The 18048-nt window shown below is 59.8% G+C and overlaps 5 protein-coding genes across 8 annotated transcripts in view; 4 read left to right on the top strand and 1 right to left on the bottom strand.

Moving 5' to 3' along the window:
• The first annotated feature begins 44 nt into the window (after nt 1–44).
• TMEM216 (transmembrane protein 216) lies at nt 45–7044 on the top strand. 3 transcript variants are annotated; one of them, XR_012580902.1, is made up of 6 exons: nt 45–303; nt 490–591; nt 674–766; nt 964–1210; nt 1821–2020; nt 3263–7044. XR_012580902.1 is itself a non-coding variant. In XM_074543645.1 (5 exons), exons 1-5 carry the CDS (start codon nt 291–293, stop codon nt 1903–1905), a joined length of 540 nt encoding a protein of 179 aa, XP_074399746.1. In that variant the 5' UTR covers nt 45–290; the 3' UTR covers nt 1906–2453. The 3 variants fall into 3 exon arrangements, 2 of the variants coding, with proteins under 2 accessions (XP_074399746.1, XP_074399747.1); XM_074543645.1 differs by lacking the exon at nt 3263–7044 and having other exon boundaries at nt 1821–2453; XM_074543646.1 differs by lacking the exons at nt 1821–2020; nt 3263–7044 and adding an exon at nt 1256–1647 and having other exon boundaries at nt 964–1165.
• On the bottom strand, nt 1842–9594 carry CPSF7 (cleavage and polyadenylation specific factor 7). Of its 2 annotated transcripts, XM_074543630.1 has the most exons (10): nt 9508–9594; nt 8790–8910; nt 6208–6426; nt 5661–5764; nt 5270–5415; nt 3642–4047; nt 3449–3567; nt 3210–3375; nt 2946–3119; nt 1842–2865 (listed from the first exon to the last, which is right to left on the bottom strand). In XM_074543630.1, the coding sequence occupies exons 2-9, from the start codon at nt 8841–8843 to the stop codon at nt 2951–2953; spliced, it is 1383 nt and encodes a 460-aa protein (XP_074399731.1). In that variant the 5' UTR covers nt 8844–8910; nt 9508–9594; the 3' UTR covers nt 1842–2865; nt 2946–2950. The 2 variants fall into 2 exon arrangements, with proteins under 2 accessions (XP_074399731.1, XP_074399732.1); XM_074543631.1 differs by lacking the exon at nt 9508–9594 and having other exon boundaries at nt 1842–2813; nt 8790–9045.
• SDHAF2 (succinate dehydrogenase complex assembly factor 2) lies at nt 9506–11465 on the top strand. The gene is made up of 4 exons (XM_074543649.1): nt 9506–9626; nt 10092–10300; nt 10989–11098; nt 11178–11465. The coding sequence occupies exons 1-4, from the start codon at nt 9612–9614 to the stop codon at nt 11306–11308; spliced, it is 465 nt and encodes a 154-aa protein (XP_074399750.1). The 5' UTR covers nt 9506–9611; the 3' UTR covers nt 11309–11465.
• Nucleotides 11466–11618: 153 nt separating this feature from the next.
• On the top strand, nt 11619–13758 carry LOC102075492 (uncharacterized). Its single transcript, XM_005496779.4, has 7 exons — nt 11619–12174; nt 12245–12456; nt 12886–12965; nt 13042–13092; nt 13220–13300; nt 13374–13446; nt 13520–13758. The coding sequence occupies exons 1-7, from the start codon at nt 11888–11890 to the stop codon at nt 13648–13650; spliced, it is 915 nt and encodes a 304-aa protein (XP_005496836.1). The 5' UTR covers nt 11619–11887; the 3' UTR covers nt 13651–13758.
• A 624-nt stretch (nt 13759–14382) lies between these two features.
• The window catches only part of LRRC10B (leucine rich repeat containing 10B), a 13742-nt gene continuing 10076 nt past the window's right edge, over nt 14383–18048 (top strand). The window contains exon 1 of the mRNA XM_074543638.1: nt 14383–16306. Within this exon, the coding sequence (XP_074399739.1) occupies nt 14566–15417 (852 nt within the window). The 5' untranslated portion in view covers nt 14383–14565 and the 3' untranslated portion in view covers nt 15418–16306. The remainder of the gene's footprint in view (nt 16307–18048) is intronic.

Below are 18048 nucleotides of genomic sequence, written 5' to 3'. Positions count from 1 at the left end.
TTCCTGGGTTACAGTGCAGCCACCAAACGCGGACATTCCCGCGCTCCGGTGTGGGATTCCTGTCCCGATGGATACCGGGGGCGGGGTCAGGAGGGAGGGGGACTCGAACCCGCGTCGCAACGCTCGGTCCTCCAACCATAGAGAGGTGTGGCTAGAGCGGCAGCGCGCTCGCCTCCAAACCACAGAGAGGGGCGGGCCATAGAGCGGCTCCGCCCTCACGCTTCGCGCCCTCGCCCTCGGCGCCCCCGTGCGGGCGAGCGCGGCGGCGGCGGTTCCCATGGAGATGGAAGATGGCGCCCAGGGGTAGGAGCGGGACCGGGGGGGGGAAACGGGGCATCCCGGAGGGTGCGGGGGGTATCGAGAGGAAACCGGGCTGGGAGCGACGCTGGGAACGAGGCAGGGGGGCGGCCGAGGCGCTGCAGGGCTCCGGGGGCCGCGCTGCCACGGCCGCCCCCTGCCCCCTCTCATGGCCGCCCCGTGTCCCCTCAGACCGCCATCGCTCCTCGGCTCCGCTGCAGGTCCTGCTCTTCCTCAACGGCTGGTACTGCGCCACATATTTTCTCCTGGAAGCGTTCGTGTTCGTGTACAAAGGTGAGTCCTTCGCTCCAGAACTCTTCCCGATCCCGCCGGGACGGGCGGGAATGTGGTGCTGAGGGCGGTGCTTTTCCTGCAGTGCTGCTCCTGCCCTATCCCGTCTCCAACTTGGTGCTGGACGTGGTGCTGCTCCTCCTCTACCTCGGCATTGAGGCCACACGCATCTTCTTCGGTGAGTGTCCCTGAATGCCAGAGGCTCCACAGGGAGTGCAGAGTCCCGGGACACCCCCAAAGACACCCCTGGATGTTCAGGCTGAATGGGGCAGGCAGCAACCTGGGCTAGAGGAGGGTGTCCCTGCCCACGGGAACGGGACTTTTAATTCCCCACCCATGATTTCCATGGTATGATCCCAACTCTGTGCTCCAAAGGCTCCAAGGGGAACCTGTGCCAGCGGAAGGTGCCGCTGTCCCTCAGCCTGGCACTTACAGTGCCGGCAGCCGCGCTGGCCGTGTACTACCTGCTGCTCCAGACATATTCCCTGCGCCTGGAAGCGTTCCTGAGCGCCATCCTGCTCCTCTTCTACGGCCTGGAGCTGCTCCTGGGCGTCCTGGCGCTCCTCTCCTTCTCCAGGTGCTGCATCCCAGGAACTGGGGGAGCCGGCGCGGGAGCTGCCAGGTTGGTTTGGCACCCACACATCCCTGTCTCTGTCCTTTCCCACAGCACGGATCCCTACTGAGGACACGGCCCAGGGACACAGGGGAGCATCACCCGTGCCAGTTCCACTTCCCAGCCCCGGGAAGGGGGAGGATCCCTCCTTCCCCACTGCCCATTTCACCTGGTGCCACCTGGACACATCCCTCCCACCTTTGTCACTTCTATGAGGACATATCCCTCCCATTTTTCCTGCTTCCCACTTCACCAGGGACCTGGTGCCACATATTCATCCCTCCCTTTTCCCACTGCCCCCTGGACATATCCCTCCCACCTTTCCCATTCTCTAATCCACTTGGACTCCTCAGAGCTTGAGCCAGCTCAAGGTATGAAGAATCCTTTTTTTTTCTACAACCTTCTTCCAGAATAATTCACTATTTTCCAATAAATATTTATTTTTACTTGGTGCCCAGGAATGTGGGTCCCCCCTGGGAATGCTCAGGTGCTTCCAGCACCTCAGAGCCAGTTTGGGAAGCACAGGAACCCATTGGAGGAGGAAAAGGGTGAGGGACAACAGGTGCACAGACCTCCCCAAATCCCTCCCATTCCCTCATTATCCCAAATCCCACTGTAGGAAGGCAACAGGAGCTCTGTGTAAAAGACTGACAACGTCATCTGAGTTTATTACACAATTCCAACCTATCCAAAGACAAATCTAATCACTGCGAGCAGGAGGGGCGGCGCCTCGCCGGGGCTTCCAGGGATTTGCTCTGCAATTAGGGGGGAATCTTTTCCCCCTTCCACTATTTGGAAAGAAACTAAAAATCTGTGGCGGTAAGTAAAAAAAAACCCGGAGCTCTCCTGCCGAGTGCTCCCACCTCGTGGGGCTTGGGAAAATCGGGGTGGTTTTTCCTGAATTTAGGTTATTTCAACTTAAAAAGACTTCCAGGGCCTGGGTTTTCCTACCCAAACGTGATTCCAGCCCTGGAAGTCACCCAGTGTGTCCCAGCTCATCCTGACCCTCCTGGGCTCTCCCTCCCTCTCCTTCTTGGGATTCTGGGGGGACACAAGGGGGTCACAGCCTGCCCTGCCTCTTCCGCTTCCTCTAAAACAAGGAAGGCTCTGCGGGAGGGGCCGGAGCTGCCATCTGCGTGGGAATGCTGCTGTGGGGAATGTCGGGAGAGAGAGGATGACCCCCAACCCAGCTCCAGCCCCTTTTTCCCAGCTCCTGGAGGGTGGAGGGCCAAAGGAGGGGCGTGGCACAGTGTCCCACCAGGGCGATGGGGACGTGAGTGTCCCCAGGCAATGCAGAGGACGGCACGTGGCTCCTGATCCCAGGATCGGGAGCTGTGCATCTCCAAGCCCCCGAGCTGCACAGGGAGGGCTCCGTCTCCTCTGTTCCCCCCCGGACTGGGAAGGGCTCACAAACCTCCCTCCATGGAATAAAAGCACCATTTCTCTTTGGGTCCGAGTATCCACGGAGCGGAGCGGGATGGCCCCAGGAAGCAGCAGCAGTGGTGGGGGGGATTCCCAAGGCCACGAGGTGCGGGCGGGGGTCCCGCCCGGAGGGGGCTGCGGTGGCGAGGAAGGGACCGGGATGGGGCGGAGCAGCCTCGGGCACGGCATCCTGGTCGAGGTGAGGAGATAGAGTCCATTAAAAACCACTTCCTGCCAAATTCCTGTCGGGAGAGAGGAGAGGAATGGTGGGAGCGCCCTTCCCTCATCCCTCATGCTTCCAGGGGATTCCCCAGCCTCCCACCTGTCTCAGTGGTGCCGGTCCCTGTCTCTGTCCCTGTCCCGATGCCGCTCGTGCTCCCGGCTGCGCTCTGGGAAATAATCCTCATGCCGATCGTCGCTGTGGAGCAGATCCCGGTGCCGCCGGCTGCTCTCGCGGGACCGGCTGGGAGAGCGCTCCCGGGATCGGTGCCTTTTCCTGGGGGAGAAGAGGAGACAGAACCCAAAGAGTGATTTTTTAGCCGCTCACCTGCAGGGAGGATCCCCTTCTCTGGATCCAGGGGGATACCTGGAGCTGCTGCTGGAGCTGCTGCTGTAGGATTTGGCCTCAATTCCATGCAGGCAATCCTTGAGGGAAGAGAGGAGGACGCGGCACCGCTCGTCGCTGGCCACGCGCGACTGCTTGATGACAGCGATGGCTGTGAGCAGCGTCTCGATGGCGTTGCTGTAATCCCCTGAGGAGCAGAGCAGGGGGTCAGGAGCGGGAATCCATCCCTGGACGGGGGACATGAGGGACACGAGAAGTACCTGCGCTGGCGCCGGACACCGCCTTGGAAATGGCGCTGCTGGAGATGGCGCGGTTGCGGTTCATGATCTCCTCAAACTCGCCTTCGCTCAAGGCCGGGATCGGCGGGCCCAGCTCCCGGCTGTGGGCACAGCAGGAACGGGGGTTCAGCGGGATCCTCCCCGAGCATCCCAACCCCACTCCTGCCCGGCTCACCTGCTGTGGTTGTAGGGAGCCATGGCCTTGCCGTAGGTATCTGGAGGGGGTCCCAGGGCAGCGGTGGGCGGTGGGAAGAAGGCGGGATTGAGGTGCAGGGCGGGGGGCACGGCCCCCGGCGGGGGCACGGCCAGGGGCGGGGGCAGCCGGGGCGGCGGGGGCAGCAGGTGCTGGTAGGGAATTCCAGGAGGAGGCGGAGGGACTCCGAAAGCGGAGGAGAGGGGAGGCGGGGGGGGCATGGGGGGAGGGGGTAGCCCCATGAGAGGCAGCGCGGGGGGGCGGCTGAAGAAGGGCAGGACCGAGGGGGGCTTCTCCATGCGGGCGGGGGGCAGCGCGTTCTCCGTCGGCGTCGCCCGGCCGTCCACCGCATCCACGGAATCCCGGGAGTGGGCCCGCGGCGGCACACCTGGAAGCGGCACGGGGAAAGAGCTGTGAGGTGCAGCTGGAGGGCGTCCGGGTCTCCGAGACCTCCTGCTCCTCCTCTTCCTCCCACCCCTGGAGGGCTGGAGGTGCCCAGAGAGAGATCCAGCCGGCCACACATAGCCTTCACTTCCATGTGTTTTTCCAAGAGGGGCCCAGCTTTCCAGCAAGACCCTGCACAGTGCCCTGGGGACAGGCAGGTCACAGGGACAGGAGCCAAAAGCCACAAAGAATGGTGAGAGATCCCCAAAGACATCCAAAGACCCGGACAGCCTGAGATCCACACATGGATTTGGAGAGGCCCAAGCGTGGAAGAACATGAGGGGACAGAACTCAAGTGCTGACAGCAACAGAGCTGCTGCTAGAGGAAGGAAAACTCAGCATTCCGAGAGGGTCAAGAAGTCTTGCGCTATCCAAAGAGGCACTGAGGATGAGACAGAAGGGGTGTGACAGGAGCCACAGCTCCCAGCTGTGCCAAAAGGGTGCATGGGAGCTCTGCTGTGCCCTGGGGGCAGCCGGAACTCGGCCCAGGGAACACTCCCTGCTCCACCAAAACTGCAGGGCAAGTTGGGACACAGCCTAAGCACCAAGCAGCTGATCCCCTCGGGCACCTGAGCCAAAGGAAGGGAGCGAAGCAACTCTGCTGGGAAGGGGGAGTTTTCCTTGCACAAAACATGCCAAGGGATCTACAACGACCAGAGCTGGCCAAGACCTCCTCAGACATGCTCCTGCCAGGACAATCCCTGCGGATCCCATCGCATCGCTGCGGAGTGAGGCCAGGACCACCTATTGCCATTGAGGGACGCCCACGGCCAGGCCCCAGCTGGAATATTCCTCCAGTGTTGGGCACCTTACCTCCGCAGGGATGGAAAAATTCTGGAGCAGATCCAGAGAGGAGCTACTAATAGATATGGAGGGTCTTAGCTATGCTGAGAGCCTGAAGAGCTTAAGCCCATTCAGTTTGGAGAGGAGGAGGAGGAGGCTACGAGGGATCTTCGCAGTGTGGGAGCACCTAAAAGGGGATCATAAAGACTCGGGTCAGGAGCTAATCCGGCTCAGGAATGGGAAAAACAACCCCCAGACGCTCCTGGCAAGGCTTCCCCCCATCCCGAGGGCTCGCTGGGCTGGGCCTGGCAGCTGATCTGGGGGGATTTGGGATGTGTGTGAGATAGAACCCCCACCCCGCCTCACACCGGTGCCGCACTCACGTTTGCGAGCCTGAGCCTCGAACTGCGACAGGTTCTGCCGGGTCGCCAGCCTCACCTCCACCTTGTCTCCATTCAGGATCTTTCCAGGAAGCAGCTCCAGGAGTTTATGGACCGAGTTCTCGGAGGCCACCACCACCTCCGCATACCTGTGCGGGAGAGAGGGAGGTTGAGCCCTGAACCTGCGGCAGAGACCTCCCCCAGCCCCTCCTCCTGATCCCATCCCACCGTTCCACTCCCCCTCCTCACTTCTCCATGCTCTTTGGGATGCTCCATGGATTCCCTGTCTCAGGCAGGAAAAGCACTGGCTGCTCCTCACCCTCCACCAAACAATGGATGTGGCCATGAGGGCCTGGCTCCCATCATTCCCACCCGAAATTCCATTGGCTCTCACCCCTTGGATTGGCCATTGGCTCGGTTCTCCGCGAATTTCAGCTCCACCACGTCATAGACTCCAATGGAGCGGATGGTCTGGATCAGTTGCTGGTCAGTCGTCCACTGAGGGCATAGGGAAAGGCTATGGTATCCATGTCTGTCCCCAGTGTCCCCCTACCAACATGAGGAATGTCACCCCCAGACTTCCTCAGGGAGCTTAAAATCATCCAGAACAAGCCTTGGGAATGGATAACAGCAACAAGTTCTCCTGACAAGACAGAGCCTTCCCAAAACTGTTCCTGCATCCCTGAGCAGGAAAAGGCAACTCAGGAGCAGCACCCCAAAATTACAGCTTCAAAGGGACATCAGCAGATACCCCTGCCCAGAAGCTCCTCAGGGATACAAATCCCTTTTCCCTGAGGATCACAAAGCCGAGCCCAGCTCACAATCCAGCTCAGCATTGAGGGGGAGCAGGCCCCTCAAAATCCCTTCCCCTCCCCTAGAGAGCCCAGCAGCCCCTCAGAGGTTCCCCAGGAATCCCGAATTTCCCAGGAAGATGAGCTCACCCAGGAGAAGCTCCCGACGTAGACGGCGGCCCTCTTGTTCCGGAGGCCGCTGTAGGTGTACAGGATGGCCGGGGGTTTGCTGTTGGGCTTGGGAGACGGCTCCTGACGGATCTCCGGAGGCGCTTCCGAGCTGCTGGAACGCTTTTCCTGGGGCTGGGAGCTGGCTGCTAACACGTCGTCGTAGAGATCCATCTGGTCAGCATTACTGAACTCCGGGTCCTGCTGGGAAAATGTCATGAGATCCTGCCTTGGGAAGGGCTTGGGAAGCCTTCTTTGCCCTTTCCAAACCTGCTGTCCCAATTCCCAAGCGGAATTTCCAAGCCGAGTTCAAAGGTTTAAGGCCCAAATCATTTGGTTTGGGTCTATGCACAGTTGGGAATTACAGCCACCCCTTGCCTGGGCAATCCCAAAAAACAGGATGATGGTCTCTGATTTCATGGAATCATGAAATGGTTGGGGTTGGAATAAGGACCTTAAGGATGATCCCATCCCACCTCCTGCCATGGGATACCTTCCACTATCCCAGGTTGCTCCAAGCCCTGTCCAACTTGGCCTGGAACACTTCCAGAAATGGAGCAGCCACAATTTCCCTGGAAATCCATTCCAGGACTTCACCATCCTCACAGGGAAGAAATTCTTCCCCAATATCTCATCTAACCCCCCACTGAGCTCCAGCACATTCCAAGGATCAGCCCACTTGGATCCCACACAATAGAAGACCCTGTTGCTGCCACCAGGAAGAAATTCCCAATTTGGAGGGCACGAATTCAGTGGTGGAAACCAAATGGTAGGCAAAACCAAATCCCAAATAGGGATGAGCCTATTGCTCCTTGGCAACATGTGTCCCAAAAATCCAACTTTGGAATTGCACACCCCCTTCAAACCATGCCCAGCACCCCAAACTTGCTCATTTTTGGGCAAAAAGCCCTTTTTAGGGTAGGAGCTCTCACACATTGGATCTATCTCTATGGTAGAGGAAGCTCAGGAAGCACCAAAGCTGGGAATCCCAGCATGTCCTAGATCTGCCTCCCAATTCCCATTCTCTCCCAGACTATATTTAATTTGGAATGTCCAGCAAGTGCTGTGTTTACTGTGGATCCCAGTTCCTCGTTCACATTGTGCTGAATGTTTCATCCCACAAAATCACTCCATGAGGATCCGTCCCACAGGAGCTGGTGTGCCACAAAAACGAGAGGTTCTGCTCCCAGATTTTCAATTCCAGGCAGTTTGGACAATGTTTTCTGCTGGAGACAGTCTGAGGATCAGGGAATTGCAAACACCCTCTTGGGAGCTGGACAGAGAAGGATGCTCAGCACACAGCTTTCCAAAGATTGTGGAAACCCAGGAATCCAAAAAGTCCAACCATTTTCCCTCTCCCTGAACTTTTGCATCCAGCTCTTTCCCTGGAGCTGATAAAAGAATGATTTGAAAAGGGAGCTGTAGTTTTGTGTTCATTTCCCAAAAAAGCTCAAGTGTTTGGTTAATCCAACTCCCACGCTCCCACCTCCACCAGGAGCCTTTGGACACAGCCCAAGGCTGGAAGATTCCCGCCTGGAAGTTTCAGAAAGTCAAAACCAAAAATAGGAAGGAGGGGCTAGAGGAGGAATCCCTTGGAATCCCTCAGTTCTGCTACTTAGGGGATTCAGCTTGGAAGATTTGAGGGATTCTCCTGCTCCCCATCCATGCACACTGAGTTGAGGTGCACAGGGATGAAGCTGGGCACTGTTAGAGGGAATCACCACGTGGGAATGTGGGATTTGGAATTGCACTGGCATCCCTGGAGTGCCACAGGGACACCACAGCACCTCCCCACTGCTTTGATCCTGGCATGGATTTATTCCCGGTGCTCTCCTGCCACACATCCCAGAGGGAGGAACCATTCCAGCTTTGAGAATCCTCCATCCACTTGGTCCTCCCAGGAGATTCCATGGGATATTCTCACCCAGTAACCAGAAGAAGCTTCTCTTGATCACTGCAGGAGCTCACAGGAATTCCTTTCTCCATGGTGATTCCTTCCTCCGGGTGCTTTGCTTCCAGTTTCCATGACTTTTCCTCCTGCCAACTTCTCTCCACAAGCAGTTTTGAATTTTCCAACATCTGCCTTCGCACTTGCTTTCCCATATCCAAGAACTCCCTAAAATCTGCTTCTCCAACACCCCCTTCCTTCATCATTTCCTCCTGTGAATCCCAGATATTCCTGGGATGGGACAAGCAGCACAGGAACAGCGAGCTCCTGCACAGATTCCAGCCTGGGTGATCCCATGGATTTGGCTTCTGGTATCCCCTCACTGTGTAATTCCCTGGAAATGCTTCTTCCAGCTGGAATTTCTCATTTTTCCAACCAGGACACAGCTAAGCTCCTAAATCCCAAACATTCCGTGACCAGCCACGTGTCACAACCCCCAGGGAAACCGTTTAATCACAGCTGGAGGTGGCAGCCACCGAGATTTGGGAACGATTGGGAACGATCCTTCCCTTTTCCCAGCCACACCAGTTGCATCTTCCACCAGGATGAGCTGCAGGACACTGGGATCTCTTCCCGAAAGAAAAGGGGGGGATGTGCACCCCCATCCAGCCCTCACCTGCGTGAACTCCTCGTCGGCGTAGATGTCAATCAGATCCACTCCCTCGGACATATTTCCAGAGGCGGGAAGAGCGGGAGCCCGGGCTGGGACCGGGCAGAGCCAGGACACGGAAGGTGCTCTGGGAATGGGGGCAGGGGGTCACTGAGGCCCTGGGGACCGGCTGGGGGCGTCCCCCCAAATCCCTGCGAGCCCCAAATCCCCTTTCCTCACCCCAGGCACTGTGTGCCCCTAAATCCCCTCTTCCCTCCACATACCTCTGCCCCCCCCAAATCCCTTCTACCTCCTAAATCCCCTCTGCTTCCCAAATCCCCTCTTCCCCCTAAATCTCTGTGTCCCCCCCAAATCCTACGTGCCCCCTAAATCCCTGTGTCCCCCTGAATCCCCTCTGCTCCCCAAATCCTTGTGCCCCCCCAAATCCCATTTCCCTCCAAATCCTCTCGTCCCTCCATATCCTGTCTCCCCCCCAAATCCCTGTTACCCCCCAAATTCCCTGTGCCCCCCACGATCCCCCACTGCCCCCCCCTCCTTTTCCGCGCCGCCCCGTCCCCGCCATATGCGGCCCTGCGGAGCGGCGGGGCCCGGGCTGGGGGGTTTGTGGGCAGGGGGAATGTGAGGGGAGGGGGTGGCAGGTCGCGATATGTCGCGATAGGTCGCGCCCCCCACCCTGGGCCCCCCCTCCCCCGATCCCAGCCCCGCGCGCGCCGCCCGCGCTCACCGCCAGCGCCGCCGCGCCCACTTCCGGGCGTGGCCACGCCCACTTCCGGCACGCCCCGCCCCATCCAACCGGGAGGGGGCGTGGCCAGAGCGGCGTCCGGCAAGATGGCGGCGGCCAGGGTAGGGGGGGGAAGGGGGGAAACTGGGAGGGCAAAGGAAAGGGGAAGGGGGAAAAGAGGAGAGAAGGGAGGGAGAGCGGGAAAAACAGGGTAAAATGGGAGGAAAAGGGTAAAAAGGGGGTAAAAGGGGAAGGAGAGGGAAAAACAGTGGGGAAAGGGGGTAAAGAAAGGGAAAGTGGGAAAGGGAAAAAACGGGGAGAGAGGGGGAAGGAAAAGGAGGGGAAAGAAGTGAGTTTGCGGGAGAGGCAGGATGGGAGGAAAATTAGCGTATTGAGAGGAAAAAAGGAGGAGAATCTAAGCAGACAAAAGGGGATTTTGGGGGGAAAAGGGAGGTCTGTGGGATTTATGGGGTCTGGGCAGCGGGGCTTGTGGGGGAGTGGGAATCGTGTCCAGTAGGATTTGGAGAGGTCCCTGTGTGCAGGCACTCCCAGGCCTGATGTCCCTGTGCTTTCCCTGTTCCCTCCAGCTCTGCTCCCTGCGCCGGCAGCTCCTGTGGCCGCTGATCCCGCAGCGCGGCTACCGGGGGGATTCCCCCACGGATTCCGGGAAGGACGTGCTGGAGATCCCGCTGCCCCCCTGGCAGGAGCATCCGGATGAGCCCCTGGACACCAAGAGAGCCCGGCTGCTGTACGAGAGCAGGAAAAGGGGGATGCTGGAAAACTGCATCCTGCTCAGGTGGGCTTGGCTCTGAGCATTCCAGTCATTAACAGGGAAGAGTTCATTGAGGTAGGGCAAAAATCCTAGGGATAAGTTGCTCCAAGAACCTGCTGGTCCAGGATCCAGTGGTGGAGTAGAACTGGGAGAGCTCAGAGAGCCAAAATCCTTTGGGAAGGATGTTTGTAAATCGTGGGACATGTGGACACAAGGCCAGTTGGATGTTGAAAGAGAGATTAGAGACATAGAATTGTGGAATTCTGAAATTATTTGGGTGGGGAAGGACCTTAAGGACACCTTTCCCTATCCCAGATTACTCCAAGCCCTATCCAACCTGGCTTGGACACTTCCAGGAATGGAGCAGCCACAGCTTCTCTGGGAAGTCCATTCCAGGGCCTCAGCACCCTCTCAGGAAAGAATCCCTTTCCAATATCTCATATGAACGAGCACATGGAATCCTGGAATGGTTTGGGATGGAAGGGACTAAAGGGTCATCCAATTTCACCCCCTGCCATGGGCAGGGACACCTTCCATCAGACCAGGCTGGGTAAAGGGATTCCAGAGCTTCTCTGGGAATGCTGGGCAGGTGTTTTCCCACCCACAGAGGTGAGGGAGGGCAGGCTGGCGGTCGGTGTTTTCCAGGATCACACTGAGCTGGTTCCTGTATCCCAGCTCTTCCTTCATCTCATCCCAATCCATCCCTCTCCAGCCTCTTTGCCAAGGAGAACCTGGCGCGCATGAGCGAGGAACAGCTGAACCGCTACGACCGCCTCATCAACGAGCCCAGCAACGACTGGGACATTTATTACTGGGCCACTGGTACGTGTGCCCACGCCCTGGGACACCGGGGTGGCACCTGGGCACAGCACAGAGCTGATTTTTCCTGTTTTCCCCTCAGAAGCGAAGCCCACGCCAGCGGAGTTCGACACGGATGTGATGGCCATGCTGAGGGAGTTTGCCAAAAACAGGAACAGGGAGCAGAGGCTCCGGCAGCCGGACCTGGAATATCTGTTTGAGGCACCACGCTGAGGGAGGGGATGCCTCTGTCCCCATTCCCTGGACTAGCACGGGGACATGGGGCTCTGGACTGGCATTTCCACCTTCCCTATGGTTTTCCTCCTCTTCCAGCAGCCTTTGGACACTCATGCAATGCTGAATAAAGCCCTGACTACCGGCCTTGCCTGGCTGCTGGCCCTGCCCCTCTCCTGCTTTGTGACATCGGGGTCGTGCCCTCGGTGACATTCCCAGCTCGATCTGGCCCTTGCCACCTCACTGATGTTCCCAATTCCCACCTGCCCCTTTTCCCAGGACCCCCAGGAGGTGACCCCACCCCGGGGCGGGGGCTGTCGTGGAGCTGGAGCGGGACATTCCCAGTTGGTGCCCTCCAGCGACAAGCAGAGAGGTTGTCCCACCTCCTGCCCTGCGGTGACAGCCTCGGGGAGGTCCCCGTTGTCGCGGTTACCAGGAGATAGAGTCGCGTTCCCCGGGCACATTCCGCAGCTTCCGTGCCTGCCGGGAAGGGCCCGCAGCTCCAGTGCAGCTCCAGCCATGGCGTAGGGCCGTGCCTCGGGCCATTCCCGGCGCCAGGGGCCCATTCCCAGAGGCAGGATGCCGTCCCAGCCGCAGGACTCGCCCGCCGCGGGATTGGGGACGGGCTTCCCCATGGTGAAGGGCTCCCCCTCCGAGCTCATGGGCTTCTACGTCACCAGCTACGAGGCGGCCTTTGGCAAGAGGCCCAGGGGGTCACCCCCAAAGGTGCAGGAGGGGCGAGTTTTGGCCATTGAGCTCCCCAGTGACAGGAGCATCCACCCCCTCCTCGGCGTCCACACCGGCTCGGGATATGTCGTCAACAACTACTCAGAGCTCAGGTCCCTGCTCTGCCCGCACATGGAGCGGTAGGTCCCTGCTGCAGGAGTTTGGGGGGCGCCTTTTGGGATCACCCCATCACAGCCATTCCCACCCCAGCCAGGACACCGACATTTCCACCACCGCCGAGGACTTCAAGGTGTTCGGGCGTCCAGAGTACCAAAGGATGCTGCCCGAGCACGTGGATGATCCGCAGTGTCAGTATCCCGCTGGCATCTCCTTCTCCCGCCTCCGCTTCAGGGAGGTGAGAGCCCCAAATACATCTGGGGAATACGGCATCCAGAGGTACTGCGCCACTCCTGCCCAGCCAGGTATGATTCTGGGGTCTTGGGAGAGCTCCAGCCTCAGTGGGAGGGTTTTGGGGTGTTGAAATCCCAGTGAAAGCTCTATTCCCAGGAGATTCTGGGGTCTTGGTGATCCCAGGGAAAGCTCTGTCCTTAGGAGGATTTGGGGGTGGTAGGATTCCTAGGAAACCTCCAACCACAGGAGGGTTTGCGGCCCTAGGGGTTCCAGGTCCAGCTCCAACATCAGGAAGGTTTTGGGATTATTGATGGTCCCAGAGACACATCCAACTCCAGGGATTTTGGGATGTCAGTGTTCCTGGAGCCAGGTCAGACCTCAGGAGGTTTTGGGAGTGTTGGAGACCCCCTGTCCCTCTCAGACACAGTGGGACAGGTGGATCCAGGTAATGCCAGGCCTGGGGACACAGGGGACATCCCTGCTCCATCTGCTCCCCACAGATGTCCCTCCAAGGGCGATGGAGCTGTCGGGCGGCACCGAGACCACCCCGAGGAGTGACCTCACCGAGCCAGAGCAGCCTGTGAGCCCTGTCCCCATTGTGTCCCCTGTCCCCCCCACCCCTCAGCACCCCAGGGAACACTTTTCCTATCCCACAGCTTGGTGTCGGTGATGGTCGGATGGATTCCTTTCCTGCCACGTGCAGCACTGTAAGCAAAGGGACGGGGTGGCAGGGGCAGGGGACATCCTGTCCCAGTGCTCCCAGTGGGCTCTGAGGCAGCGGGAGCTGCCTGGGCATGGCAATGAGCAGGATCCCATCCCTGTGTCCCCACACAGTACCAGCCTGCCATGGGCTACCCGGCCCCCTTCGCCCCCCCGGAGCTCCAGGTGGGACCCAAGGGAGTCACAGCCGAGAAGGTGGGTGCAGCCATGTCCCCTGTCCCATCCCTTTTCCCAAGGAACCACGCTCCCAACTCACTGCATCCCTCAGAAGCCGCTGGGGTATGGCAGTATCCAGAACCAGTACCTGATCGAGCACTCACAGATGGCCCCTGTAGCACCAGGTGAGTTTGGGGGGGATCACAGCCCCCAGGAGGAGCAGACACCCCTCTCACCAATCCCCCCTGGATTTTCCAGGCTGGTGGGCCCAGACCCCAATCACCTGGGCCCCGAGATCTGTGGAGGGCGTCCAGATCCCGAGTCCCAGTGGCTTCAGCACCAACAACCGCCCCACCAGCCTGTGGCGCATCGATGACCCCCTGACGTGATGCCCCCCCCAAAAGTGCTGCTGCATCCTGGGAATCCCATCCTCGGCCTTTCCCAAATCCCTGTAGGAGGAATAAAGACCCTGCACGATGCCTTTGGATTGCTCCCTCATTTTGGGGGTTTCCTGCATCCCAAAAAGCTGGCAGGAGTGGTTTGGTTGGTCAGGGGGTGTCACCTGGCCCGCTGCCGCTGGAGGGCTGTACGAGCCCGGCTTTCCAGCTTTCCGAGCCGCCTTTGGGATGACACAGCTGATTTGCGGCAGGAAAATCCGGGCAGGGCTGTGGTGGGAAGCAGGAGGATGAGGAGGAGGAAGGACCCCGAGGGGCGGGCAGCCATGGCACGGGGAAGGGGCTCTTGGAGAGGCTTCATCCATATCTTCCCTGATCATGGGAAACGGGATCTGTGCCCCGGGGAGTGGCTACCGGCAGGGTCCCAGGGGATGTGCGGGATCACAGAGGGACTCCCCACCAGTTTAAGGACCCCCACCTAATCAAGGCATCCACACACAGCTCAGGGAGCCCCTCCCGCCAGTTCAGGAATTCCCACCCAGCCCAAGGACCGCACACTCAATTTAGGGCCTCACGCCGAATTCAGGGTGAGGACGCTGATGCCAGGCTGCTGGAAGCGGGGCTGGGACTGCTGGGGTGCGAGGGGGTCCTGCCTGGTTTGGGGACAGAGCCGGGACAAGTAGGGCGGGAATGGGGCCGTGGGAACGGCGGGGCGGGGCGTGAATGAAATTACGGGCGTGGCCTAAATGGGCGCGAACGGCGGGGCGGGGCATGACTGGGACGGGGGCGTGGCCTCTTCCCCGGTGGCGCGGGCTCCCATTGGCCGCGGCGCGTTGCCATGGCCACGGCGTCGCCCTCCCCTCTCCCCGCCGGGTCCGGTGCAGGTCCCGGTGCCGGTCCCGGTGAGCGATGGGCAGCGGCGGCTCTTCGGGGCGCGGGGTCCCGGTGGCGGCCGCCGAGGGCCCCGACGGCGTCGAGCAGCGGCTGGAGGTGCGGCGCCGGCAGATCCCGGCCGAGTTGTGGGCTCAGCAGGGGCTGCGGAAGCTCTACCTGAGCGACGCGGGGCTGCGGGAGGTGCCGGACGAGCTGGCGGAGCTGCAGCACCTGCGGACCCTCGCCCTGGACGGCAACGAGCTGATGGAGGTGCCCGAGGCCGTGTGCGACCTGCCCCACCTGGCCTACCTGTACCTGGGCCGCAACGGGCTGCAGGAGCTGCCGCCCGCCTTCGCCCAGCTCCAGAGCCTGCGCTGCCTCTGGATCGAGGGGAACTTCTTGGCGCACTTCCCCCGCGCCCTCCTGCAGCTGCCGGAGCTGCGCAGCCTCCAACTGGGGGACAACCGGCTGTGCCGGCTGCCCGCGGCGCTGCCCCGCATGGCCAGCCTGCGGGGGCTCTGGCTCTACGGGAACCGCTTCCAGGAGTTCCCGCCCGTGCTGCTGCGCATGGATCACATCCGCGTCCTCGACCTGGACCGCAACCGCATCGCCAGCTTCCCGGACCTCAGCGGCCTCGCCTCCCTGCGCCTCCTGTCCTACGACCACAACCCCGTCCGGCAGCCGCCCTGCGTGGGGGATGAAGTGCAGCTGGTGGGGGACGGGGCGCAGGAATACATGGAAGCGCGGCAGGAGCGGCTGCAGAGCCTGCAGCAGCAACAGGAGGAGGAGGAGGAGGGCACCGAGGCCGCCCCGGTATCCCCCGAGGATGGGCCTGAGGATGGGGAGGGGGAATTTGCAGCCCTGACGGGATCTCCTGAGGAAACGTGAGCCGCTGTCCCCCTGAAGGGGTGCAGAGCCTCCACCTGCCTCCCAGGGAATTCCCATCTAGGGCTGGGAAAGGAGGAAGTTCACAGCCTCCACATAGATAAACCAGCGGTCTGAGGATCACCCTTATCCAGCTGGGACAGCAGCCTTGTGTCCTGGATTGGCAGGGCTCATGGATCCCAATGGTTATACCACCTACTCCAGGGTGCCTTGGGTTGGGATACAGCCCCCCTCCCAGGGGGGTGATCCCACACTGCCACCCGACGAGAACGGGGACATTTCCACTCCTCCACCTCTGAAAATCCTTTACTCCTGTCCCAAATGGGCAGCACAGGAAAAAGCAATGCTGGTTGCATCCATTCCGTGGATCCCATCATCCTGGAGAGCTCTGAGGTTTGGGAACAAAGGCACAGACCCTGAGAACCCCATCCTGCTGCTGGAATTGGGCTGGGGGAGAGAATTTTCCACCAGGCTCCTCTTGGCCATCAGATTTGGGAAAGAGCCCATGGAAATTCCTCCTGGGTTGAAGCACTGCTTGTCTCCAACCTGGACAGGGTTTTGCCTCTGTGGGAAGAGGAGGCTCATGCCTGGCACTGTCTGTCCCAAAACGGGCACCAGATCCAGGGCTGACACCTTATCCTTCCTCTTCCTCTCTCAAGTGCCTCTTGGACCGAATACAGGCAATAAAAAGCACAAATCCAAGGAATTTGTTGTGAGAGAAAAGTGGTGGGGACCAGCCTCAGGGAAGGGTTAATTTGGGATCCCATCAAACCAAGTGACATATCCTGGTGTGCAACCACCAGCTCCTCTTATTCTGGACATCCGAGGAATCCTGATTCCCTCCATCCCTCTCCAAGCTGAGCCAGTGTGGTGGAAAGCCTGGGGATCCGAGGTCTGCAGCTTGCTGGAGGTTTCAAACCACACATCCGCTTTTAATGGCCGTGGATTTGGGGCTGGGGCTGGGAGGCAGCCAGAGCTCCTGCCACATCCGCTCCGGCACTGGCAGGGCGGGTGCTGCCGGCGTTTCCCTCCACTTCCCATCCCACAGCAGGAACCACTACAGGCTGTTTTGGACACGTGGAACTTCCTCAGCTGCGGGATGTGCAGGAGCTGTCGGTGCCAGCTCCTCCGGGGTAATTTCAGGGGCTTAACAGGAGCTTTGAATCAGGTCTTCCCAACAGGTGCAGTCTGTCAATCCCTTTTCCCACCCAGGTACCCATCACTGTAGGGCAGAGCATCCCAGGATCCCACAACATCCCAGGAACACACTCCTGGAATTCTGGGTGTCTCCCAGCCCTTCATGCCATCGATCCACAGTGATGCTGCTTTGTCTGGGGAGGCACTGCTGATAATTAGCAAGGAATTATCCATGATCCCAAGGGTGCTGACCCTGCCAGAGACCCTCAGCATTCCAAGCCCCTGATGCAGGCAAGATCTGATGCCGGCAGCTCCATGCAGATCCCTGCCAGCCCACCCATTCGGCAGGAATTGGGATGCAGGTGGCTCTGGATGCCACCAGCCTGTCCCCATGGCTGGGATCAGATCCAGGAGCTCTGACACCTGGCATAGGGGGGTCCTCCCTGTCTGCAGCCTTTTCTCACCACCCAGCCTTTCCCAAGGAGCCGGGTCGGGATCCAGGCACCGGTGACGACGGTGATGACACCGGGGCCAGGAGCTGCCGCAGCCGGTGGGGATCTGACAGATTCCGGATCCGCTCGAGTATTTTGGGGCCGCTGGCACCGGCGAGTCCCCGCTGCTGGCAGTGCATCATCCATACGTCTGTCCCTATATATATCCCTGCCTCCTCGCCCGGCCCCGCGTGCGACGGTTTGTGGCCTCTCCGCAGCTGGGATCACGCTGCTATTTCCATCTGCTCCCGCTGCCTGCCAGCACCAGGCACCGGGATCGGGAATCGCTGCTGATCTGTGCAACAGGAGCGCCCGGATCGCAGCGCTTCCAAAGGTTTGGGAGGATAAAAGGAGCCCGGCGTTGGTGTAAGAGCCCAGGCAGAGCCAGGATCGGTGGCACCAATGCCATTGGCAGTTTGGGAATGCCAAAATTCCCAGATTTGGCTCAGCTGGTGGGGAGGCAGCAGCCACCTCCCCTCCACAGGGGTGCAGGTGGCAAGGGGACAGCGTTGTCCCCTGCTGCCACCTCCAACATTGTATCCCAGGGCCTGAAGGGTGGATCCAGAGGGATCTTTTCCTCTACAGGGAGGACATGGATGGCCCTCCTGCTATCCCTGCGTTTGGAGTTTCATTTATTTATTTAAGACCAGCATTCTATGAATTATTTAACAGCCACCACTGCCTTTTCCATGGCACCAGGACACAGGATATGGTTCCCTGCCTCTTCCTTCTCTTCAGAGCCACATTCCAGTCCCTATCCTATGCCAAGGAGTTCAGCCCAGACCTAGATGGGATGGGAACTCACTTGGCTCCAAGCAAGCTTCGGGGGTCAGTGTTGTTTCTGAAGCCCCCATGGGGATCCCAATCCTAGCAGGATCGCAGAGTTTTGAGGGGATACTTGGTGATGGGTGGGATAATACTGTGGGAATGCTCAGGGCAGGGAGGGATAATGCTGGGGGGGGATGCTCAGTGCCCCCAACTCAGCTGTGGTGCTCACCCGTGTGTG

This window comes from Zonotrichia albicollis, chromosome 6 (genome assembly GCF_047830755.1).
Source record: "Zonotrichia albicollis isolate bZonAlb1 chromosome 6, bZonAlb1.hap1, whole genome shotgun sequence".
In the NCBI taxonomy this organism is placed as follows: domain Eukaryota; kingdom Metazoa; phylum Chordata; class Aves; order Passeriformes; family Passerellidae; genus Zonotrichia; species Zonotrichia albicollis.
Note: the sequence above shows the minus strand (reverse complement) of the source record. Positions and strands in the feature narration are given on the sequence as shown.

Coding starts and splice junctions, on each gene's coding strand:
- TMEM216 (XM_074543645.1), top strand. Junction 592..673: donor GTTCGTGTTCGTGTACAAAG/GTGAGTCCTTCG, acceptor CTTTTCCTGCAG/TGCTGCTCCTGCCCTATCCC. Junction 767..963: donor GGCCACACGCATCTTCTTCG/GTGAGTGTCCCT, acceptor TGTGCTCCAAAG/GCTCCAAGGGGAACCTGTGC.
- CPSF7 (XM_074543630.1), bottom strand. CDS start 8,843: ATGTCCGAGGGAGTGGATCTGATTGACATCTACGCCGACGAGGAGTTC. Junction 3,376..3,448: donor GGTGTCCGGCGCCAGCGCAG/GTACTTCTCGTG, acceptor TCTGCTCCTCAG/GGGATTACAGCAACGCCATC. Junction 3,120..3,209: donor AGCTCCAGCAGCAGCTCCAG/GTATCCCCCTGG, acceptor CTTCTCCCCCAG/GAAAAGGCACCGATCCCGGG.
- SDHAF2 (XM_074543649.1), top strand. Junction 10,301..10,988: donor GAAAACTGCATCCTGCTCAG/GTGGGCTTGGCT, acceptor ATCCCTCTCCAG/CCTCTTTGCCAAGGAGAACC. Junction 11,099..11,177: donor CATTTATTACTGGGCCACTG/GTACGTGTGCCC, acceptor TTTTCCCCTCAG/AAGCGAAGCCCACGCCAGCG.
- LOC102075492 (XM_005496779.4), top strand. CDS start 11,888: ATGCCGTCCCAGCCGCAGGACTCGCCCGCCGCGGGATTGGGGACGGGC. Junction 12,175..12,244: donor CTCTGCCCGCACATGGAGCG/GTAGGTCCCTGC, acceptor TTCCCACCCCAG/CCAGGACACCGACATTTCCA. Junction 12,966..13,041: donor TCACCGAGCCAGAGCAGCCT/GTGAGCCCTGTC, acceptor CCTATCCCACAG/CTTGGTGTCGGTGATGGTCG.